The 24,091-nt window shown below is 37.0% G+C and overlaps 1 protein-coding gene across 1 annotated transcript in view; it reads right to left on the bottom strand.

Moving 5' to 3' along the window:
• The window catches only part of MBTD1 (mbt domain containing 1), a 76,049-nt gene that overhangs the window by 26,959 nt on the left and 24,999 nt on the right, over positions 1-24,091 (bottom strand). Inside the window, 5 exon segments of the mRNA XM_044001391.1 lie at positions 8,269-8,368; positions 8,371-8,391; positions 19,865-19,947; positions 20,860-20,974; positions 22,157-22,290. Of these exon segments, the coding sequence (XP_043857326.1) occupies positions 8,269-8,368; positions 8,371-8,391; positions 19,865-19,947; positions 20,860-20,974; positions 22,157-22,290 (453 nt within the window).

Genomic DNA, 24,091 nt, shown 5'->3' with positions numbered 1-24,091 from the left:
TTTTAAATGAGGGAGGTGTAACATTTTGTGGTGATGATCCCTGTGAGGGGCTGAGGTGGAATGAAGAGTATCTAAAAATTCTCTAAGTCTCTAATATGCATATACGTTACATTTTTTAACGAGGCACCAGGCTTGTGAATGCATTTGAAAAGGTAAGTAATGATAAATTCTTTCTACCAATGCAGCGTGGCAAGTTTTTAGTCTTAAGGGAGTAATTTCTGATATTGAGGCTAAATGATACTCCTTCTGACGTGTGTCAAAAAGCAGCTACCAACTATACACCACACTTGTCTTCCTGTGTCATACACACATGCATGGACAAAGTTGCAGTCGGCATATACTTTTTCCACCTTGCGTTATTTAATGCAAAGACTTTCTAGAATTTCTTTGCATATTCTTTTTATTTGCTTTTCTTACAGTTAGTTAATACTTCAATATAAACAAGGTAGTAGAAAAAGCACTGTATTCAGAGGAAGAACACCTGGGTTCAAAGAACTCTGTAAACTTTTATGTAAAATGAATGAACACAGAGAGTCTAGCTGCTTCTTAACAATGGGGCACTTTGCTTTTTGCTATTAAATACCAGCCATAAATCTTTATACAAAACAACTTGGAAAACAATTTCGCTGGGATATATTCCTAGTCTTCTTTTTGGTCCTATTCCACTGAATCAATGGCTATGCCAGAGAGCAACCCTGGGTTCTCAAGTCCCAACTCAGGTAGGTGCTACCATGATGAAAAAACTTTGGTTACAAACAAGGGTGTGCTGGTAAAATATTTGATAACAGGCTCTCAAAGAAAAAGAGGCATGTATAACACACTTAAAATTTTTTTTTTTTAAGTGAGGCAATTGGGGTTAAGTGACTTGCCCAGGGTCACACAGCTAGTAAGTGTTAAGTGTCTGAGGCCGGATTTGAACTCAGGTACTCCTGACTCCAGGGCCTGTGCTCTATCCACTGTGCCACCTAGCTGCCCCTGTATAACACACTTTTAAGTTGAATACTGTTAACATTTCTGCCATCATTTTCCCATGTCTAGTCAATCAGCAATAAATCAAGCCCTGATTTTGTTAAAATGTTTGCCAATTCTGATGTGTCAATGCTCACAATGAAAATCTAATAAATTACTTTTGAGAACTCATAAGCACCTGGGTAGAGCACACTTGTACAAAACCACTTAAGGTCTTATATGTTTAGCTTTAAATATTTTTCCAAATGTCTCTTTACTATGTATTACTCAACTGATTGATTTATACATGTCTACTAGAGATTGCCTGTTTATTGCTTTTTATAAACATAAACACTTCCTAATTTCCAGATATTATTTTAGCTGTGATTTGTATTGCAAATGTTTCCGTCTGTTGCCTTTTTAGTCTACTAGTATATGGTTTTACTTTAAGAAAAATTGAAATTGATTTTATTTTGTATTACCTTCTGAGTATCTCTTCCCCACTATCTAGCCAATGTACCATCCCTTCAAACAAGTTTTTTATAAAAATAAGAAAAAAAGCAGTTAAGCAGACCTAACCAACATGATCAGCCAAGACTGATAGAATAGGTGATAGTTCACGACCTTCATCTCTTACCTCTTCTTGACTTTCTTTATAGCTTAGTTTTGTTGTTTTTCACCATGTAAGAAATTATTCTCAAGTAATCCAAACTTTCAACATGATCCTCAATGATTTCTTCTACTTCTCAGAGTCAGTGATTTATTGTTTCCTTCTCAGATGGGTTAAGCAGCCCATTATGCTTTCTTCTAACCTTTACACATGTATCTGTTTTTATATTTAAACCATATGGCAGTGGGATTTTTTACGGAACATAGCGTATTGTAGGGAACAACTAAAGTTTTGTTTTTTCCACCTAAGAGTTGCTTCCTAAACCATGTGACTAATGATTTTATTCCCACTGTTTAATTTCAATGGATCCTTTCCTCACTGCAAATTTCAACAGTCATTATAAATTATAAATCACCATTTTTGCTGTCTTTCCACAGGAAGTTTCCCTAAGATAGCAGGTTGGGCATGGCCTTCAAATCTTGGTGCCCAATAAAAAGGTGGTTGAGGAGTAGCACTAATAATTTTATCTCCAAAATAATTCAACTTTAGGTAATTCATTTCAGTTGTGGTTTTCTGCCTGAATTTTCAGTTCTGGCTTTCTTCAATTCATCTTTCTTGTTTGGCTTAGTCTGTTCCCTTTAATACTCTGTTTTAATTCAGTTCAGGATACTGAGGCTCCAATATATCTGGACTTCTTTCTGGAAGCTCTCTTTTCTTTATTGGTGTATTATCCCCATTTTTCTTTTAAAGCTTTGGGCAGTTTGGAAAATTGTAGCTGTATAAAATATTTTAAAAAACACAAGGGCAAATTCCCCTTTGGTTGTTTACTCTTCTTCCCTATTCTTCCTACTTGTTTGAATTTTTGTTTGCTCATTTTTTCCCTCATAAATTACCTTGGGATATTGTCTCTGCAATTCATGAAACAAATGAGAATAAAAAATGGCCCATAGTCCTGTGCCATTCTGCATTCAAGGTGCCACATGGTAGAAAAAGGGGGAAGATGGTGCTAAAGATCACAGTTTTTAGACCATCTATAAACATTAATTTAGTTGTTAGTATTCTAATTGTGAAATGCTTGTTCAATGACCAAATGGACATACTACTTATTAGAGGAACTGAATCATATCAAATGAAACCAGACTACAAAATCAAACTGAAATTAGATGAAAGGATGGCTACTGGGTTCTCCTTGGAGAGGAAAATAAAATAATTGGTTTTACCATATGTCCAAGCACTAAAAAACCCACCATTTCTTTGGGCATTTGGTTATTTTGTATTACACTTCTCTTGATATAGAGTTGCAAAAAGACCACCATGAAAATAAAGATTATTGCCCTAATACTAGTTGCAAAGTTTGGGTAGTAGATAATTCTACAAAAAATTTGGTAAGATCTTCCAAGTTAAATATATAGTTTAATAATTTAGTGACTTCAATGTAAAGGTAGATAGGAAGATGGTGACAAAACAGTGGAAAATACGGTTTAGGAGTAAGGAATGGGAGATACTGAAAACTTGCAGACTACATAGAAGCCTTATATTTTTATGTCATATAGTTTCTCTTTGAGGAAAGAATTTGGAAGCACTAGAAATGACAAGCAATAAATGACATCACAAAAATGAAATTGAGTCTATGTGGGAGTCATTCTTCAATTAGTAATTTATGTACAGTTAGATCAACAAAGAAATACATACTAGAACATAATTAAGAGAATCAACTTCAACCTGACCTATTTAAATGAATTCTGGTTCAGGTTTTTTTGGGCAGGGCAATGAAGGTTAAGTGACTTGCCCAGGGTCACACAGCTAGTAAGTGTAAAGTGTCTGAGGCCAGATTTGAACTCAGGTCCTCCTGAATCCAGGGCTGGTGCTTTATCCACTGTGCCACCTAGCTGCCCCTTTAAGTGAATTCTGAATGGATTAAAAATAGGAACTGGATAAAGAAAAGGACAATGACAACAATTATAATGATTATATTAGAAGTTTAACTAATTTAAATCAAATACTATGACAAGAAGATAATGAACCTAGAAACTGCCTCAGTCAGCGATCTACTTGCCCAAGACACTAGTGCAGACTAAAAGTCATTTGTAAAATCTAATGGAGGATGGTGGAAATTTATGAGGAGTATTTTTCATAATATAGTGAGAGGCAGTGGAAGGAAACAAGTTTAAAGAAAGCTTGGTGAGAGACCCATTATATCATCAAAAGGGCATTTTAATGATGAAACTGGAAGGGTAACATATAGATGAAAAATAAAAAAGAGCTATAAACATTTTTATAATTGAATTTTCACCATCAGGCATATACAAGCTACATTTGGACTTCAAAAACACAGTTTTGGATATATTAATGAAGAAAATGAAAATAGTACTGAAGAAAACAAAGACTCAAAAAGAAAGCACCTGGACTAGATCAGATACACACAAAGACAAAGATGGTTCATGCTTGAGAAGACAAAAATTTGAGGGCACCGAGGAATTCATTCTCAACATATGTGAAAGAGGATAACAAAGATGTGGGGGAAAAAACCTCAGATACTATTACTTTAAACAAGGCAATCAAGAGAACATGAATCACAATTGACTGCCTATACAAAAATTTTATGAGAATCATGTACACATGCGTTGAGGGAATTCTTTGTAATGGGATGAAAAGTGAATAAGCAGAGAATTCATAAATGATACTTCACAGCAGGCTGCATTTTTACTATCCCAAAATTGACTTGACAATAAAGAGGATACAAAATCGGTTGACTATATGAAGGCATTTGCTTTGGTAGAAGAAAATGCCACTTTAGAAGCTCCTTCCCATCAAGGTTATTTCCCCCCAAGCACATCTGAAAATCTTTCAAAATACTTTCTAAGATATAACCGAGATAACTTTGTTCAGTGACCCCCTCCATAACATACAATGAGGCATAAAAACCAAGATGTATGGTTGCCAAAGGTGCTTGTCACTATCAAGCACCTGGAGGATGGTGTAGCACAGAGTTCAGGCTGAAGAGGTCCTCTAGATACTCCTGGTTTGCAGATAAAATTGCTGACTGTATCAAGTTCCAGAACACTGCAGAGCCTCCTAAATGAAATTCATAATCACCCAGAAGAGTTTGGCTTATTCAACACTGTCCACACAGGAAAAATCAAGTGGATGGCTGTTGAAATCTTGATTTGCAACCGAATGGACAATTTGTCAATTCATCCATCCATCAGTAAACATATTTGACCAGACACTGCAAAAAGACAATGAGTGGGGCCTAGAGATATAGAGGAAGAGGGAGAGAGCAGGATGGATTGTCTTTTGGAAATTATAAGAGCTTCTTCCCCATGCAAAAGCTCATCTTATTACACCAGTATTTTTCTGGTGATGGTATATGGCTGGGAGTCATGGAATAGTAAGTAGCCTAGGAAATATTGAGGTTAAGAGTCACACAAAGGACGACAGGGAGTGGTATGAACAGGCTGCAAAAGGCTATAAATTAGGCAGAAGTGTGTAAAGGATGTCAGGGAAATGTATAACTTGAAAAAATGATGGGACTAGGTACACTTTGAGAGCAAGGTACAAATGACAGACAGCCTGTGTGCTCCATTCTGAAGAGAACATAAAGAAAGCCTTTGCAAGTTGGGAGGACCTCCATGTCAAATTTATGGGAAGGTATGGTTAAGACCTGTACAGGATGGGAAGTCATGGATGGGCTGTGATTAGTGTAGCAGAAGGAACTGTGTCCATGAATAAGACACCACATCCACTGTAGGTACACTGTATTACTGTCATTTTTACTGTATGCAAACTGACATGTACTGGCTTCGTGACTTGGGCAACTCACCCAATCTCTCGGTGTCCCAGGTACTTCTCTAAATCTATAAATTACATAGCAAGTATGAATCTGCACTGGTGGAAGGTTTCCTTCCTGGAAGTTCTCTACACCAATGAAATTCCGTTAAGATAAAAATTATACTTGTTAGTTTCTTTAGCACTATGTTGAATATGAATAGTCATCGGGTCATTTACTCAAATGATTTTGTTTTTTCAGATGAGGAAATTGAGATTCAGAAAAGGTAAATAACTTGTCTGAGGTTGGGCAGGTAAGTTAAATGTCCTCAGATTTCAAATTCAGTACTATTTCCAACTGTCTCCCCCTGCCCCGGCCAATCACCACCCACTGTTCCCTTTTCTATTATAGCCTTGGCAAATAAGATGTTTTTTCTCATTGCCACTGCTAATTCTTCTACTCCTCTCCTTGAATTTATAATCTCCTGTCTCTTCGAGGAGCTTGACTTTTTAAAAATTAGGCAGAAGGGGATATCATTTTTTCCTCATTCACTGCCTTTTCCCCCTTGCTTACAAAAATGCCCAGATTATCCTAAGTATTTAAGTATTTATTGTGTACTGGGCACTGCACTAAGCACTGGAGACACAAAGAAAAAGCAAAACCAGTCCCTGCCCTTAAAGAGCTTACATTCTATTAGAGATGGGGAGGAGAGACAACATATATATAAGCAGGTACACACAAGATAAGAGTTAATGGAAGGTAACTCTAGAGCAGAAGGCACTAACAGCTGGGGGAATGGGGAAAGGCCTCCTCCAGTATGTAGAGTTTGAGCTGACGGGATTCTCAGAGGTAGAAGTGAAGATGAAGAGCATTTGAATGATGGGGATAGACATCCTTTAAAAACCCTTTATCTGAAAACAAGACCCTCAGGCAATCTTATGGCCACCCTACCCTTCACATCCAAACTCCTAGAAAAATGCTTGTCTTCATCTTTTCACCTCCCATTTCTTATCTCTTCCAATCTGGCTTTCATCCCCACGACTGAATTGCAACAATTTCCTCTCAGGTCATCAATGAAGTCTTTATTACCAAATTTAGTGGTCTTTTTTTCAGTCCTTTTCCTTCTTAACCTCTACAGAAGCTGACATTGTTGACTACCTGCTCCTTCTAGATCTTCTTCCCAACCTGGGTTTTTGTCACACTGTTCATTCATGGTTCTCGTTGTACATATTTGATCTCCTTTCCTCAGTCCCCTTTTAGAGATCAACATCCTTGTCTTGCAGGTATTTCTGTCCCAGGCCCTATTCTCTCTTTATATTTCTATCCTGTGATCTTAGCATTCAGCTTTCATCTCTCTCCAAACTCCAGTTCTATATCACTGTCTTTTGGGAATCCTTATTTGCTTCTGATTTTTTAAAGGATGGTTTAGTATTGTATATAATGTTGACTGAATTTCAATATACTTTCCAATGATACTATAGAATTTTAAATATAGTCATGAATGGAGAATGAATTTTGTCAAATGCTTTTCCAGCAGAGAGATAGATTTTTGTGGAAGATTAATCTATCATATGACAGATTAGTCAAGCAGAATGGATTGGAAGGAAAAGAGATTAAATAGGAGGATGTCATAATAAACTGGGTGTGACGACTCCAACCCAGAATTCCTTCCTTCCTTTGGGCTATTTTAGCTCTTAGTGTCTGTGTGTGGGAATTTAATCATTTGATGCATTTAATTATACATTATTTTCTGTTGCTGCTATTTTTTATGGGTAAGCTGTATTTCCCATACTAAATTATAATCTTTATTTTATAACAAATTTGTTAGATGATCAGGTTTGGGCAGTGGCATATTAAAACCTTTTAGGTCCTCTATTCATAAAGACTAATTAAGGGAGGGTCTTTCCTCATAATCTGTAATGGTTTTTAAAAAAATCCAACAAAAACCCAAACCCCACAACTAAAGAATCACATGGTGAGGAAAGTACTTTATAAACTTCAAAGTACTGTGTAAATGTGAGTTATTACTCACATTAATAAATTTTAAAACTTAAAAAAATACACTAAAACATTTAATGGAAGACAAACTTATTGTTCTAATATTTTATTTACAAGTTGTTTTTAACATTTGAAATTTATATTTTATACTTAACATTCATGTCCTATGGTGGGGCAAAGGAAATGAGTTTTCTACATTGCCATTTCCCTCTTTGTCCACACTCCTCTGTGTGTGTAATTCAGAAGGTTACGTACCCTCTGGATCAGGGTCCTTAGTCTCAGTGCTCCTTCACTGTTTTTTTTGTTTTTTTGGGGTTTTTTTTTAATTGAGGCAATTGGGGTTACGTGACTTGCCCAGGGTCACACAGCTAGTAAGTGTTAAGTGTCTGAAGGCCGGATTTGAACTCAGGTACTCCTGACTCCAGGGCCGGTGCTCTATCCCACTGCGCCATCTAGCTGCCCCTCCTTCACTGTTTCATAGGGGATCTGAGATTCCAGAGCAAAGGTGGAGAGCTGCTCTGCTTCCCACATCTCACACCAGGAATCCATGGAAAAATTCTGACCTAGAAAGGCAGGGACGCAGGCTAACTAGTAGCTACAACTAATAGTGGGGCTCCTAGTTGTGTAAACTATTTAACAATATGGTACTGTAGTACAGGAGAGTGATATTAGTGGGAATGGTAAGAATGGGACAAATCTGAGGAAACACTGGGTAAGGAAGAATTGAAGGGACATGTCGACGTGGGACACTGTTATCATTAACAATCCAAATCAGTTATATTTAGCAAATCAGCTACACAAAATGTTCTAATATAGTCAGTTTCAATTATTCATTACAACTTCCCAAACCTCCATGTAACACAAAATTTATAAGCACCTATAAAATAATTTAATTATAGGTATCATTAGCTTTTTTTGGTCAATTACTATGAAGGTTTTTCACCTGCTAATTTTCACAATTCCAGCTATCAGAAGACTTTGGTAGGTTAGGACGCATAGTCTGTATTGGGAACTTCCACCCTCACATTTTCTGAGATATCACCCCCCAGCAGGTCCCCATGGGTGCCTGTCATGTAAAAAGTACCAAATTAGCACCTTATATTAGCACTCAGATTGGAATACAATCTTTATTTTTATTAACTGTCACCAACAATGGAAATATACAAGAAATGACAGACTAAAATGTACTTTTCTAGGTGAAAATTCAACCTTTTCTTCTGCCTTGATTTTTCATAGAATTTTTATTATTTACTTGATATTCTATAAGTATTTAGTATCAGGGTTTTGAAATTCAAGTTTAACAGAATTCAAAGAGGTTAAAATACACAAATGTTAGCTTCAGAATTCAGTATATTCAAAGAAAATAATTATTTACAAAAGCAGAATTACAAAACCAACTGTAGCTTTCACAAGACAAAGCCAATTAAGATATTTGTTATTATTTGCGATATACCTTTGAATGAATATAATTTAATTTGACAAAGAAAAACAAGAAAGTAATTCAAACTACCAACCCTGCCCTTTCATGCATTATGTCATTACCTACAGTATTTGGGGCAATATACTTCAAGTTAGTAAGAGAAAGTAGCTAAGAGAAGATACGAAGGTTCAAGGTATTTTTTCACCTCAGTATAAAAACCTGCCACTTTTAAGACTGATTCACAGAAGACAGTTTGTGAGAATGGGCAAAAGAGAAGGTGGCAGGAAGTAAACACTCAAAAGCTAAAGTTGGAATTTTAGGACCTATACCATAGTAAATTATTAGTTTACCCATTTGATATTTGTTTCTATCTTGATTAAAATAACAATTTACCAAAAGTCTCTATCGCCAAAAGAAAAACCTTGAACATTAGAAAATGGAAATCACCAGAAAAATCTAAGTGACTTTTTATCTCCACCAGGTGATTAACCTACATAGTAACAAAATGGTTTTTTTTCCTAAAACTTTGACCATTTCAATCTACAACTATTATAGCTTTACACATCTCCCCTCTATCACTTTTTAGTCAATTAGATACTTGAAAACTTATTTACATCTTAAATACAGGTGTGTGTGAATTATTTGGGACAACGGATTTTTTTATGGTTTCATCTTGTGACAGCAATGGTCATATATAGATGTATCTACAATCTACTGACATTAGGCTCATTTAGAACACTGGACCATGACCAGGCATGTTGAGTGAAGCTTATAGGAAATATTTCCTAAGTATCTTGTGCCTCTGTTTCTTCATGTAATAGGGAGATAATACAGTGATGTGGAGGAATGCAATAAATTTAGATATGTTTCATTTTGGGACAGCAAAGTCATGTGTGCTTGGGTATGTGTGCATGTGCACACATGCATGTCTCAGAACAGCTTGAACGAAAACCAAATTAAACTAATTATTCCCCATCTTTTGTTAGATCTTTGTTCTGAATGACGTCTCTCTGGCCAACTACATGTGTCTCACTGACCTCTTCTGTTGTGCTTTTAGTGTTTTTTGGTTTTAAAGAAAGGTCATTATTCTAAATGAAAGTGCAAAGTTTTAGCTCTTAAAGAGCACATTTCAATGACTATTAGAGAAATTGCTGTGGCTCTTGTGTGGGGAAGTCAAGCATTTCAAGATTCATTCAAGTCCAACAGTGAAAAAGAACCAAAAGAACCAAAACACAAAGGAAAATTGCAGATGAAATGATAAATATTGCCAAGAACTAACAGACTATATCAATTCAAAAGAGCCTAATTAATCCTAGAAGACAAGCAAAGACCTTCAGAGGGACCTGGCAGCTGAAGGGATTGCTCATATTTGCTCTATGTGCAGAGGAGGCTTCTTAAAGCTGAAAGAACAATGAGACCATTAAAAAAAAGGTGCCAACAGTTGCTATGAAACAAAAATGGCTGACATGAGCAAGACAATATAAAGAGGAGAGGACTGAAGATTGAAAAAACAATTTTTTGAAACTGATGAAACTCATTTTCATTCAAAGCTGTACCAAAACTGTTGTTGGAAGAAGTTTAGGTAATCCTGTAAGATCTAGGATTCTCCATTAGACTATGTACAACATCTACTGGAAAAAAAAAAATGTCGGGGGCTTTTTACTTCTAGTGGGCCTGGAAGAATTGCCCCCATTGAGGCATGATAAACTGAACGATATATACTGATATGCTGAGAAGCAGAACTATCCTAAAAATGACAGAAATTCCTAAGTTGAGATGGAATATGCATTACAACCTTTAACCATACCTTAAACCATGAAAGACAGAGAATGTGTCTAAGAGATGGAGAGAAACATGCTTCAGTGGCCTGGGAACTCACTGATTTAAACCCCACTGATAACCTATGGGCTATAATCAAGGATAGATGTGGAAATGGACTGTTTGCCAAAGGTGTGTTTAATAGTCACTGTGATGTATTTTTTCATGATGAAGAATTAGAGAATTTGTCTGAAATCTTATGAATGCCAAGTCATGTTAAAACAAGTGGACTACAGCAGAAAGAGGATATATTGCACGTTAAAATTTGTTTAAAGATATAAACAGCTGCAAGGCTTATTGTATAAATCAATAAATGCAATTATTTTACTTTGTCCCATTTAATTTGCACACCACTGTAATTGTTAACTAAATTAAATAGGTGAGTTTTAGAAATACAGAAAATATTGAAACAGTCTCTGTGGAGGTAAGATAAGAACCATACTAAAATAATTAAAAACCTTGATGATAAAGAAAAGAATCAAGTAAGGTAAGGTGAATTTGCATATCTTGGGGCAAATCAACATAAGAAAATGTAGCCAGAAGAATGAGTAACCAAAGGGATCAGAGATACAGGACCTAACCAATTTGAACATCAGGCAGTAGACATCTATACATGGTCTTATACTCTCTGGTAGACTCTTCTGACAGATCAATGACTTGTATGAAATACCATCTGTTCGATCCCTATCTTCTCAAGAGTCAAAGTATGAAAAAGAGCAATTTTAGATTGAGGTGAAGAAAATGTCAAGTGATAACAAAACTACAAAACTAAGTCCACAAACTAAAAGACAGAATCAATTATGGCTCCTCCCTGCCAGTGGTGGGCATGAAATATGCCTCCAAACGTATGGAGAAAACAAGATATCTCAGCTATCATTGATTCTGGAGGGTAGATATGAACAGGTTCTCTAGTTGTGGAAAAAGTTGTCAATCATTTTTTGGGGGCCTATTTATTAATTTTATGTTAAGTTCTGGACTCTTCATGTTCTGCTATCTTCCCCTATATCACTCTAGACTTTGAGGCTACCCCTACTGCCAGCAGGTATAATAAGAAAAGAAGAAAACTTAAAAGAAGATGGATTATCCAGATCTGTAAGTATATAAAGCTAGTCTCATCAATACTGATCTTACTGATATTGATCTACTGAAAGTAAAATTAGGCAGCAGTTAAAAATTTAAAAAATTAAAGGCACATCTTTCTTTTCTTAAGCAGGTGGAGTGGTGGGGCATGGGAAGGAGAGAATAAATCTTTGAAAAGGATCTGCCTTGTGGAATCAGGAGAAATGCTCCAGCTGTATTTCTTAGATTTTGGTTTTAGGTTTGGTAGCTAGCCTAATACACAAGCCTACTACTATAGACCCTACCAAGCTGATAGGCTGATTGGAAAAAATTTCATCAATTTTAATGGATCAACTCATTTGTCTTCAAGTAAATAAAGTGTCAATATTTTCATTTAAAAATGGTAATGATCTTCACTTTTCATGGGGATGTTACTTTTGGTTCCTTACAGTCTGGCTTGGTATAGGAGGAAAGTAGCCGAAAGTGACATTTGTTCTTGCCTGTAAGGTTTGTGGTTCTGCTACGGCCCTCCCTAAACCAATCCATATGTTGACTCTATGGAAAAAAGAAAAACAAGGGGGAAAACAAGAGCACCACAATGTGGAATGTGCTCCATATATCAAAACAAACAGCTTATATGTAATATATATGCACATATATGTAATATAAATATATACACATATACATACATATATATTTTCCTTTTGTTAAAAATGAATATTCTCAAATGGGGAAGACTGAATGACCCAGGCCTTGAAAGCCATCTTCGTTTAAGTCATCTGTTCTTCACTTGCTGGCAAAGAGGGATAACTGAAGTCTGGATTGGCATAGTATGAACTAGCAGAACGTAATTTACAGGTAACAACAAATTTACCTTCCAGACTCATGGCGAAGAGATCCCACCTCAGGTGCCTCCCCAAACAAGGAAGATCTGGTTTCACCACTTCCTGATCCAGGAACCACTCGTGTGGGTTTATCTGTGATGCGACTCTCCTTCCCTGCAAGGCTAAGCTGCAATCAGGAAGGTCCTGTTGGACATGGCCCAAATCCAAATGCTAAGGGCCTCCCAACAACAATGACAAAAAATGATCCTTTTTCTCATCTGTAAGAAAGTATTTTTGTGGGAAGTTCCGTTTCCCCAGACTTCTTGTAAGCTCAGGAGTGGAATATAACCAGGATTTCTAGAAATGCTTGGAGCACAAAAAAAGTCTATACAGATTTGCTCTATATAGAGTGGGTCAATATCAACACTGATAATTGCATGTAAATCCTTGGCATAATGTAATAAGACTAGAAGATAGTGTTTAGCTTTGGAATTATACACGAATCTATCCCAACAGTAATAAAGAGAAATCTACATGAAAGCTTCCCATTAGAGTATACTTTCAAGATTCATTTTTAAGAGATAATTAATGTACTGCATCTAGCGTAGAAACAGAAAGTAATTACTTTGCTATAAAAAAGTACAGGAATATGTTAAAATTTCACAAGAAAGAGGGAGGAAAATAGCGATGAGGATTTAAAAAATAAGAATATACATCTGAAACCACAGAAAGTAGGATGAGGAAATCTTGATTAACAGGACAAAAGAAATCCTTCCATTTCTCACAAACCCACTCACCCTTCCAATTTGACAATATATTGCGTGCATACGTGTATATGTGGTGTGTGTGTGATGTGTGTGTGTGAGAGAGAGAGAGAGAGATGATGAGCGAGAGCAAGAGAGAGAAGAGAGCTGAGAGAGGGAGAGCGAGAGAGAGAGAGAGAGAAGGGTGGTGGTAGAGGGCAGAAGATAATATTTGAGGAGGCTGTAAGATTAATAATTACAGAACACTATAACTAAGTTACTAATAAGCTGTCAAATAACCTTGGATAAATCATTTCCCCTGTCTGGACTTCAGTTTCCTCACTGCTAAAATGCAGAATTTGATCAGATGGACGTCTAAGGTTCCTTCCAATTATAAAATTTCATAAAGTGTGTGATAGGTGCTTGTTTATGTATGTATAAGCATAGGAAACTGACTAGTGGTTTAGAAAGGGGGAAAATCCATTCCTTTTTTTTTTTTTTAGTGAGGCAATTGGGGTTAAGTGACTTGCCCAGGGTCACACAGCTAGTAAGTGTTAAGTGTCTGAGGCTGGATTTGAACTCAGGTACTCCTGAATCCAGGGCCAGTGCTCTATCCACTGAGCCACCTAGCTGCCCCAAAATCCATTCCTTTTTAACAAAAAATGTGTATGTCAGTAAGGGGCCTTGGAAATCATGGTAGCAAAAGCAAAATAATCATTTTAGAAAATCGAAGAGATCACATAAAAAGGAAATATCAAAATATATGTGTATCTATACACACATATATAACATCTATGCAAAATACAGGTGATTTTCACAAGTGTAAATCAATCCTATTCTTCCTAGAAGAGGGTTGGTTTCTTTATAAACAGCAAGATCTTCCCAATAGAAGATGTCACTATATATTGAAAAGATCCCTGGACCAGAAACTTGACAACCTGGGCTCAAGTACTGGCTATGTAGCTTGCTACTAATGGAAACTATTCTGAGCCTTAGAAAGCTCGTTTGTAGAATGCCCAGTCTCAGAGGGCAGCTCTGAGGCTAAAGTGACCCTCCTCCTGTGACATGACCATCCAATAGTTCTTCCACTTTTCTGTTCTTTCTGTTGATTTCCCACTGTCAGTAATACTCAGTAAGGCCATGGGTAGGTGTCCACCAAAGTCCTGTCTTCAGCCTTCTCTTTGCCTGTTAGCCTCTCCTCCTTGGTGATTTAATATTAAATTTCTACTGCTTCAGTTATTGCTTTTATGCAGAGGATTCTCTAATCTCACATTTCCAAATATATGCTGGACGGCTACACAGAGATATACTATAGGCACCTCTTATTTAAGATGTCTATAACCAAACTCATCACTCTTTCCTCAAACTTGTCTTTTCTCTCATAATGATGGCTCCATTAGCCTTCCTGTCACGCAGGCTTAAAACTCAGAATCATCCTTGACTCTTTCCTCACTGCCCATTAATGTCAAATCTTTCTTGTCTGTACCATCCCATCTCTATCTGTCCCCACTTCTTTCCATTTTTCCTGCAACCAGGTGCTTATTCCTTCTCATCTATACTACTGTATTAGCACTTCTACCTTTAGTCTCTTTCCTCTCTAATCTGTCCTTTTGTACTACTATCCTTGTATTTTCAAAATGCATTGCTCTGATCCTGTCAACCCTCTGTTTAGAGACCTCTGCCTCCTAAATAAAATAGAAATTTTTCTGTTATTTCAGACCCTTCTATAATTTACTTCCAAACCTATTTTCTCTCCTACTGTTTCTTTTTACTTTTTATTGGCTGTTTAGTCATTTTACTTCTGTTTGACTATGACTCCATGTGGAGTTTTCTTGGCAAACAATACTGGAGTGGTTTCCCATTTCCTTCTCCAGCTCATTTTACAGAGGAAGAAACTGAGGCAAACAGGGTTAAGTGACTTGTCCAGGGTCATACGGCTAGTAAGTAGTTGAGACCAGATATGAACTCATTCTGACTTCAGGCCTGGCACTCCATCCACACCATTAGGCCTGCCACCTAGCTGCTCATACTCTAGCTAAACTGGACTGTAATCAGTCAAAAGTTCTCTATTATATAGCCTAGAGGGAAGAGACGTTAAAAGTTCACTTCAGTGCCTGGATATGATCTATTATTTTGAATGCCCAGAGCACCCAGGACCTCTTTTACAGCACCTACTATATATTTTGTCTAGTGCTGGGTTTTTTGGGGGTAGTAGGGGCGGTAATATTTGTCACAGCTTCCTAATTAGATGGTAACCTCCCTTGCAAGCAAGGACTATATTATTTTTCTCTTTCTAACCTCCAATGCTTCTATCTAATAAGCACTCAATAAATGCTGAATTTCAAATGAACTTGAATATTTTTAAAATATCAAATTCAGAGAACAATTAGTCATCTTAGCAGCTGAAATTCAGTAAACTGCTCATTATATTCTCAGAAAAGACTGTTAATTGCTCATGAACTGTGTACTAAAGCATATGTAGAGGTAGATATTGGTAGCTACATTTTCTAACAGAAATACAAGTTCACTGCTAGGCTAAGTCTGAAATGAACAAAGTAATCACTACTGCCTATCTGAAGACTCGGAATATATATTAGGCACAAAAAGAGGAGTAATGTGATACAGTGGAATGAACTATCTGTTGTTTTAGAGTCGTAGTGCACATTCTCTTTCATAGAGATAAAAGTCCATTTTGGTTCAAAGCTTCTTAGATTATTTTCATGGAAGAGAGAGAAGGCATAGTGCAACCTAAACATTTTTGGTCTCTTGAGTGATGGGAACATGAATGACAAGAAGAAGCTTTAGTATATATGGTGCCACTTACATAATAAGTGTTCATCTGAACATAAATCTGAAGCATGTAAGCAAAAAAATTTGATTATATTTGATTTTTTATTTCTCATGTATTTTGAGCTTTATTATTTTAGTCATGTCTTACTGCCTTTTTAAAAAAATTTTAAAAGCATACAGATGACTGGAATAGGGGCATGATAGCATCTTTTAAATAAAACAAGTCCTATCAAATATTTTTTGAAAAAAAGGAGTCAAGAATCAACATCATTCTCTGTAATGCAGGTGTTCTGTATATATTTTTGCTACGTTTGAGAATACCCCAGGATTACATTTAAACGATTTATAGAAGAAAAGAGCATGTGAATTTTATCATCAATAGCTATTAAATACTGCACACAGCACTGTTTTAAGGGATTTTCATTGTAAGGGAACAACTATTCCAAAATACAATGGGATGCCTAAGAAATACTGAATTTCCTATCTGCTGAAATTTTCACACACAGGCTGGATGACTGTTAGTGATATTGTAGAGAGGATTCCTGCTCAGATATGGGATGCACCAGATAGACCTTGAAGTTGCATCCATCTGTCAGATTCTGTGATGCAGTCCCTAGATTTAGGTGCCTAACTTTAAGCCATTTTGAGAGATGCAGATTTTGTGTTCTGGAAAGCAAATTACAAGTCCTCAGGAAAAAACAAATCAACTCCTCAAAAGGTAGTAAGATCATTACATTTCTAATTGTGAAAAAGAAAGGTTATAAGGATCATCTCTCAAACTCCTAAATAAAAGACAAGATACACCAGACATTTTGTAGATAGTAATCACGATAGGTAAAAATTTACCAAAAAATGAACTTCTGGTTATATTAAATCCATATGACAACTTGGGTTTAATCTTGAGGATACATTACTGTCAAAATACCACCGTTCTTCTTGAATAGTAAGTGAAAAGCCAAGTTTATAGAATTTTAGAAATATCTCTATTAAACAAAGAAGATACATTTCAATTATACTTTTTTGCTCAATACTAAAAGTAGAAATGTAGACAGTACCAAAAGTATGTTCCAGGAAATTAAAGTGAAACAAGGAGTTTTCCCTAGGAAATTACATTAACTACTACGTAAAGTAACATCAAATGTACAAAAGAAAAAAAAAGAATAGTGGAGAATTGAGGCAGAGGGAAAAGTTGGGTTTAAAGAGCAGATGGAAGAGGTTGGACCCTTACTCAGGCAGGATTCCTCCAGTGGCAGTAGATCTTAGGAACAGCTTTCTGTTTGCTACAACCTTTGCTTCCAAGAAGAACAAGGGGTGCTTACTGGAGATCACTCTGTCCCTTCCCTTTCTCAATAAGTACTACTAGTCACCCTAAAGAACCTATGTGTTTTATCTTCTCTTATTTCTTTATTAAAAAAGGGCTTAAATACATATTCTGAGTAAGTTAACGCACAAACTCATTCTTGAAGCAGAATCAATAAAAAATGAAGTGAGGGCCATCAGATCCATCCTTCTGACAAGGGGAGTTAATGAAAGCCTGAGAGTGAGGCTAGATGTTAAGGTATTTTTATCCTTTTAACTATGGTACCTCCGTTTTATATAATAAAGGCCATTAAAAAACCACAAAACTTATTGTTAACCCTGCTATTAGAAAATAGAGAAAGTCCCAAAGTTCTCCTTCCCTACACTCCTCTAAACTGTTACATATCATCTACTTGACTCCATGGTCCATGGTGTGCAGTGGTGTGTTTTCCTCACAGAAGCAACATTGCATGTTGCTAAAATAAACATACATTTCACTGAGATAAAATATCTGATATTCCATTTAGGTCAGTTCAATTAGGTTATCGTTGCTTTGTAATTTAATTTGTGTCTCTCTAGCAAAAGACCAATCACTACTAATTCATAGCAGGGGAAAGTGATGAGCAAATTGTTGTTGTTTACCCATTTTTAGTTATAAACCTCAAACGCTTTGTTTCTAAGAATCAGTAAAATCTAATTTCTAAAAACAAATTTGAAACTACATCACAACGCCGTTAACTTAGTGAAATTCAAGGATTTGTTCAAAAGTGATATAAAAATAATCAAGAATATCTTTGAAAAAAAAAAAGAACATCTTTGGATTCTCAGGAGCAGCAAGAACTGAGGCTTTGTCTACAGCTACTGTTCATATATATTGATATCTGTGATTAAGCAAGTCTTAATGCTAACAAGATCAGCCTCAACAATCATAAAGAGCCATAATTCAGTTACTTTTCATTTAAGAGTCTACCTCTGGCTAAAGTAGACATAAAGAATTAGTTAAAAACTAAAGAAATGCTGAGCAATTTTTTTGGGGGTGGGGCAATGAGGATTAAGTGAATTACCCCGGGTCACACAGCTAGTAAGTATCAAGTCTGAGACTGGATTTGAACTCAGATGTACTTTAGGAACATCTTAGGTACTTTAAGTACAAGGCAGGTACTTTATCCACTGCACCACCTAGCCCCCCCAAGTATTTTTTTTTGGTTTGTTTTTTTCCTTTTTTTGGTGAGGCGATTGGGGTTAAGTGACTTGCCCAGGGTCACAAAGCTAGTAAGTGTCAAGTGTCTAAGGTCAGATTTTTTTTTTTTAAGTGAGGCAATTGAGGTTAAGTGATTTGCCCAGGGTCACACAGCTAGTAAGTGTTAAGTGTCTGAGGCCGGATTTGAACTCAGGACCTCCTGAATCCAGGGCCGGTGCTCTATCCACTGCACCATCTAGCTGTCCCTAAGTTCAGATTTGAACTCAGATCCTCCTGAATCCAGGGCTGATGCTTTATCCACTGTGCTACCCAGCTGCCCCCCAAGTATTTTTAAAAGAATAATAATTCAGGATGTTCTTAAGTCATAATTGGAATCCTAAATTTTAAGTGTCATATTAAGATACATTATTTATCACCTTAACAATGTATTTATCAAGAATTATCTCTAGCACTGTGCTGAAACAGTATTGTGCTCTACCCATAATTAATGGGAAGGTCTTGTAGGCTGCTATAAAGGGCTGGCTCTGGGGAATATAGGTATAAGCAATTCTTAGTGCTTTGTACTTGTGAAATAAAAATAAAACAAAAATACCAGGAAGTTAACCTCAGATCTATTAAAAATTTTTTTTTTAATTTAATTTTTTATTTTTTTGAGGGGCAACGAGGTTAAAGTGACTTGCCCAGGGTCACACAGCTAGTACATGTCAAGTGGCTGAGGCCGAATTTGAACTCAGGTCCTCCTGAATCCAGGGCCGGTGCTTTATCCACTGTGCCACCTAGCTGCCCCCTAATCTCAGATCTAACCAAAGAATAAGCTCTGAGGAACCTGACAGATGCCAGGGGTGATGAAAAAATGACAACCAATAGATCTGCTGGATCCCAAGAGACAGGAATGAAGCAGCCCCAGAGAGGACATTAACAAATTGAAGAATAGAAAACTTTTCAATTTAATTTTTACATATTTATAGAAAAGTATGACAAGGTAACTCTTATTACTAGATAAATGGAAAGAATGAAAGTGGTCACTAGACAATTCAAATGCAATCCTGCATTATCTCTAATAGTTTATTTAATAAGCTATGGACTTAAAAGAATACTTAGTTAATGTTTTAATATAATATCTAACATTATAATATTAACCACACTGCCAAATCTTCAGGACTTAACGTATGGATACAGTACAAAATGAGATGGGGAATTCTTTGATTTCCCCATAATCAGTTCCAGATATAGGACTCTTTTCTATTAACAATGGCAAGCTTGTGCAAGGTGAAGAGAAAAATTTTCATTATAATCTGTTAAAACAAAAAGCTTGTTTTTGAAAAATAAACCAGTTAATTTCTCTATACTGATTCAAGTGACAAAAGTAGCAAATCTATACTCACATGCTTAAAGCAGGTCACTGGAGCAGCTATAAAGCTATTGCTGTTGATGTAATTACCCCAGCTGAAGCCTTCCAAGGAGACTGCTGAGAAAAGACGGAAGTTAAAAAAATCAAAACCTTAAATGCTTTAATAAGTTCCAGTAAAAGTCCACTGAAACTTAGATATGAAGTGACATCAAAGTTGTTAGTTGTTAATTTAGACTATAAGTGCAAGTTAACTACTCCACAAAGGTTATGGAACTTCCTAAGAAAGCCAGTCAGTGCCATCCCACATGTGAGAGCAGTAATGACATCTGATCACGTCTCTGCACTGGAGCTTCCTGAAAGTGGTGGACAAGGAAGAGCTGAACAGAAACATGCTCTGGAGGGCAAAGGCCATGAGGTCTACTTTTGTAGGTCTTCACAGTCCTTGCCCCAGCTGTCTCTCGGGCTTGTAGGTTTGCTGATTGCCTTCTCCCTTGCAAGGTGGATCTCCTTGCTTTCTACTCTTGCCTGCAGTCTCAGGCAGCTAGGTGGCGCCACTGTGCACAGAGTCGGGACCAGAAGTCAGGAAGGTGAGTTCAAATCCAGCCTCAGACACTTACTAGCTGTGTGACCCTGGGCAAGTCACTTAACCTCTGTTTGCCCCAGTTTCCTTATCTGTGGAATGGGAATAATAATAGCACCTATGTTTCAGGGTTATGAGGATCAAATGAGATAACAATTGTAAAGCCCTTAGCACACTGCCCAGCACATAGTAAGTACTATATAAATGCCAGCTATTATTATTATCTCTAACCTTTTGTCCTACTCCCCCAAGAATCTGTCAAATGCTTTGGCTCCAGGCTTTCTTCTACTCTGCAGCCCTCTAGGAGACTGGCATAAAAAGATAGTTAGGATTATAAAGAAAGCTTCTGTAATGACAATGTGGCTAGTTCAGTTAGGCTCCTCCCCATCAGGTCTGGGCAACCCTACTCCAGCCTCTACTAAGACTGACCCTGGCCATTACCACATTACCTGACTTTGTCTTGGCCTGGCTCTGTAGGGTGGCTTGGTATTGAGCATAAGCTGCTAGCTTGGCCACCAAAGGCTGCTTCTGAAGAACTTTTGCTTTCTTAGTGGGAGGTTTACCCTGAAACAAGAATAGTTAAGTAAATCGAGAGATCTTTTTCATTCATCCCCTGAAAAATGACTACCTAGGCTGCTATTTAAACCTTGATGTTTTAGAAAATTATAAACTAGGGAAGCACAAGGAAATTTCAAGATGGGAAGCTGTTAGCATGCACAACATACAGATGTCAGACTGCCACAGCAATATGCATGTTTGAATATTTATTCATTAAGTGTTACATATATACTTGGTTAAAACATCAGGCTGTGGCAAAGCCTCAAATCCTTCCCACAGGAGATACAGCCACTCTTGTGGGTGTCACCCTCATATAACAGGGCTCAGAGGCTGGAAGGCAAGGACTGCGATGCCTCTTGTATGAGGATAAAGGAAGAAAGACAAGTCTAGTCATGGGTAAAATTCAGAACATGACAAATTCCCAGCCTCTGAGGCGTAGGACTAGTTTCTTTGGGCAGTTGGTGAAGCAACTAATGAATATCCATGTGGTGTCTCCTGAAATTTGGGGGCTGAAATAACACCCACTTTTCCACTGCAGAGAAAGAGGGGAAATGACTGTATTTACCAGTTAAGTAAAAAAAATGTTTAAGATGTGCTCAAGTAGAGAAAAATCTATTACCTAAATAACCAAGTAAGGACTGTGAAAAGCTAAATTGTGAACTCAAATGACAACTTGGTCAATAAGTACTTAAGAGATTCTGGATTTGAAAAAAGGTTAATTTTCTTCTCAAAGTTGGAAGGATTTAGTAATGCAGTTTCAATTTGACAAATGTAAGCAATACAGAAAAGCCAAGATAATGGCAAAAAAACCCTAGCAGATAATAGTGAAAAGTTGCCTCCCCTCCACTCAAATAGGCAAAAATGTATATTTTTATTTTATACTAAGAGTAATAAACTGCTTCAACTGTTATATGAGAAAAATCACCTAGTCATTTTCAATAGAGATTCACTTGAGAAATAGATAAAATTTATTTAATTCACTCACTTTGAGACAGAGCAGGGATATTTCCTAAGAAGTTCACAAAATTTTTAACAAAATCACTTCACTATTGATAGGACATAAACATAAGTGAGGCACTGGCCAGTTGGCAGTAGCACCACTTGGTGAATCATCATTAAATGACAAATAACAGAAAAAGCTATAGGAATTAAAGATTCATAAGAATAAAAAAGTTTCTGTACCGTTACCTGAAGTCTTGCCAAAATGCTTGCCTTCTTGGAGTTTGAGGAGTAACTTCTTGAACATGAAACACTGCAGAAACGCTTTGTTTTAGAATAAAAGGCATCTCGTACTCCAACCATTCCGCACATCTCACATGTGGCTAATTAACAAAAGAAAGCTATCAGGAATATCTCACAAAAATTCAGTTTTTAGCCACATGATTTAATCATACCTCCAAAGAATCAAGGGATGATGATCTATTTACACCAATTTTTACCCTCCTATAAATTCTTTCTAGTGGCAATAAATTAAAACAATAGAAACAATTCAAGAAATTGAGAGAAGATAGGTATGACTTCATGGCCAGAACTTCAAGTTGGTTTTACAGGCAGTTTTCTTGCTAAATAATAAAAAGAAAATCCAAATAACATTAAGAACAAATGTTCTAATGATGACACTTTCTTCACTGGTTTTTCCCGACTCTTCTTTCTCCTGGTTCTTCTACCCGTCCAACTGATGTTTCCTTCACTGAATTGTCATCTTATCAAGCCCCCTAATTGTGAATGTACCCCAATGCTCTGGCCCAAGCCCTCTTTCCTTCCTATGCTGTCTTGTTGACTTCATTAGTTCTTTTTTTGGGGGGTGGGCAATGAAGGTTAAGCGACTTGCCCAGGGTCACACAGCTAATAAGTGTCAAGTGTCTGAGGCCAGATTTGAACTCAGGTACTCCTGAATCCAGGGCTGGTGCTTTATCCACTGCGCCACCTAGCTGCCCTCACTTCATTAGTTCTTATGAGTTTATTTACCATGCAGATAATTCACAGCTCTCCATAATTAGTCCCAGTCTCTCTTTTAAGCTCTAGTCCCAGATCACCAACTGCCTATTAGACATTTCAAACTGGACGTCTCATTGACATCTCAAACTAAACACGTGCAAAACTGAACTCATGTACTTTCTCCTTCTCCCCCTAAAACCTTCCCCTCTTCCAAAATGTCCCTATTTCTGTTGAAGATACCATTATTCTTATAGTGTTCCAGGTTTGTTACCTTGATATTTTCATGCATTCCTCCTTCTCCCTCACTGCACATATGAAATGAGCTGTCAGACCCACCCTGCCATTTCTATTTCTGTATCTACTTAAAGCAGTATCATCTTATCTCAGCCCCTCCTTAGCTTTTTGCCTGTTTATTGGAATATATACTTCTGTTTGGCTTTTAAAGCCTTTCACAACTCGGCTCCAACCTATCTTGTTTCATCACACACTACTTTTTTTGTATTTCAGGGTCCAGCGAAACTGGCCTGTCCATTCCTCATATGGAACCCTCTTTCCTGTCTTTGCCTTTGCCCTGGCTATCCTCACTATCGAGAATGCACTTTCTCCTTGTCTTTGCCTCATAGAATTCTTCACTTCCTTTAAGACAGAGCTCAAGCAACAACTTCGACAAGATGCCTGATCCTAATGGCTAATGCTCTCTTCAATTACCTTATAATTATATTGTATTTATTCTGCATATATTTATTGTTGCATGTCCCAAACTATTTAACTAGATCAGAACACAAGTTCTCAAGTTTAATTTCACAGTATTCCTGGTATAACTTCTACTGATCAGTGGGGTCCAACATTAATGGCAAGGAAGACATCCAGACTACAGTAGAGTTAACTGTTTGTGCCTGTCTCTATACACAGGGAAAGGGAGAGAATCTGAGATTTCATTGATATAAAGAACTCCTTGGGTGAGGAAACTCCCTCTACCAATGCAAACTGGCATCTTTTCTGCAACTCTGAGAATCACCTAGAGTGCTGAGAAATGAAGTCATTTGCCTGGTATCATACAGCCAGCATGTGTCACAGGCAGGATCCGAACCCAGGTTTTCCTTGCTTCAAGGCCATATCTCTATTCACCGTCACTCTGTGCCCCTCCCCCATGACTTTCCCTTTTTTTTCATACACATGCATCCT

Source organism: Dromiciops gliroides, chromosome 4, assembly GCF_019393635.1.
Source record: "Dromiciops gliroides isolate mDroGli1 chromosome 4, mDroGli1.pri, whole genome shotgun sequence".
Taxonomy (NCBI): Eukaryota; Metazoa; Chordata; class Mammalia; order Microbiotheria; family Microbiotheriidae; genus Dromiciops; species Dromiciops gliroides.
The sequence above is the reverse complement of the archived record's forward strand: the minus strand, read 5'-3'. Positions and strand labels throughout refer to the sequence as shown.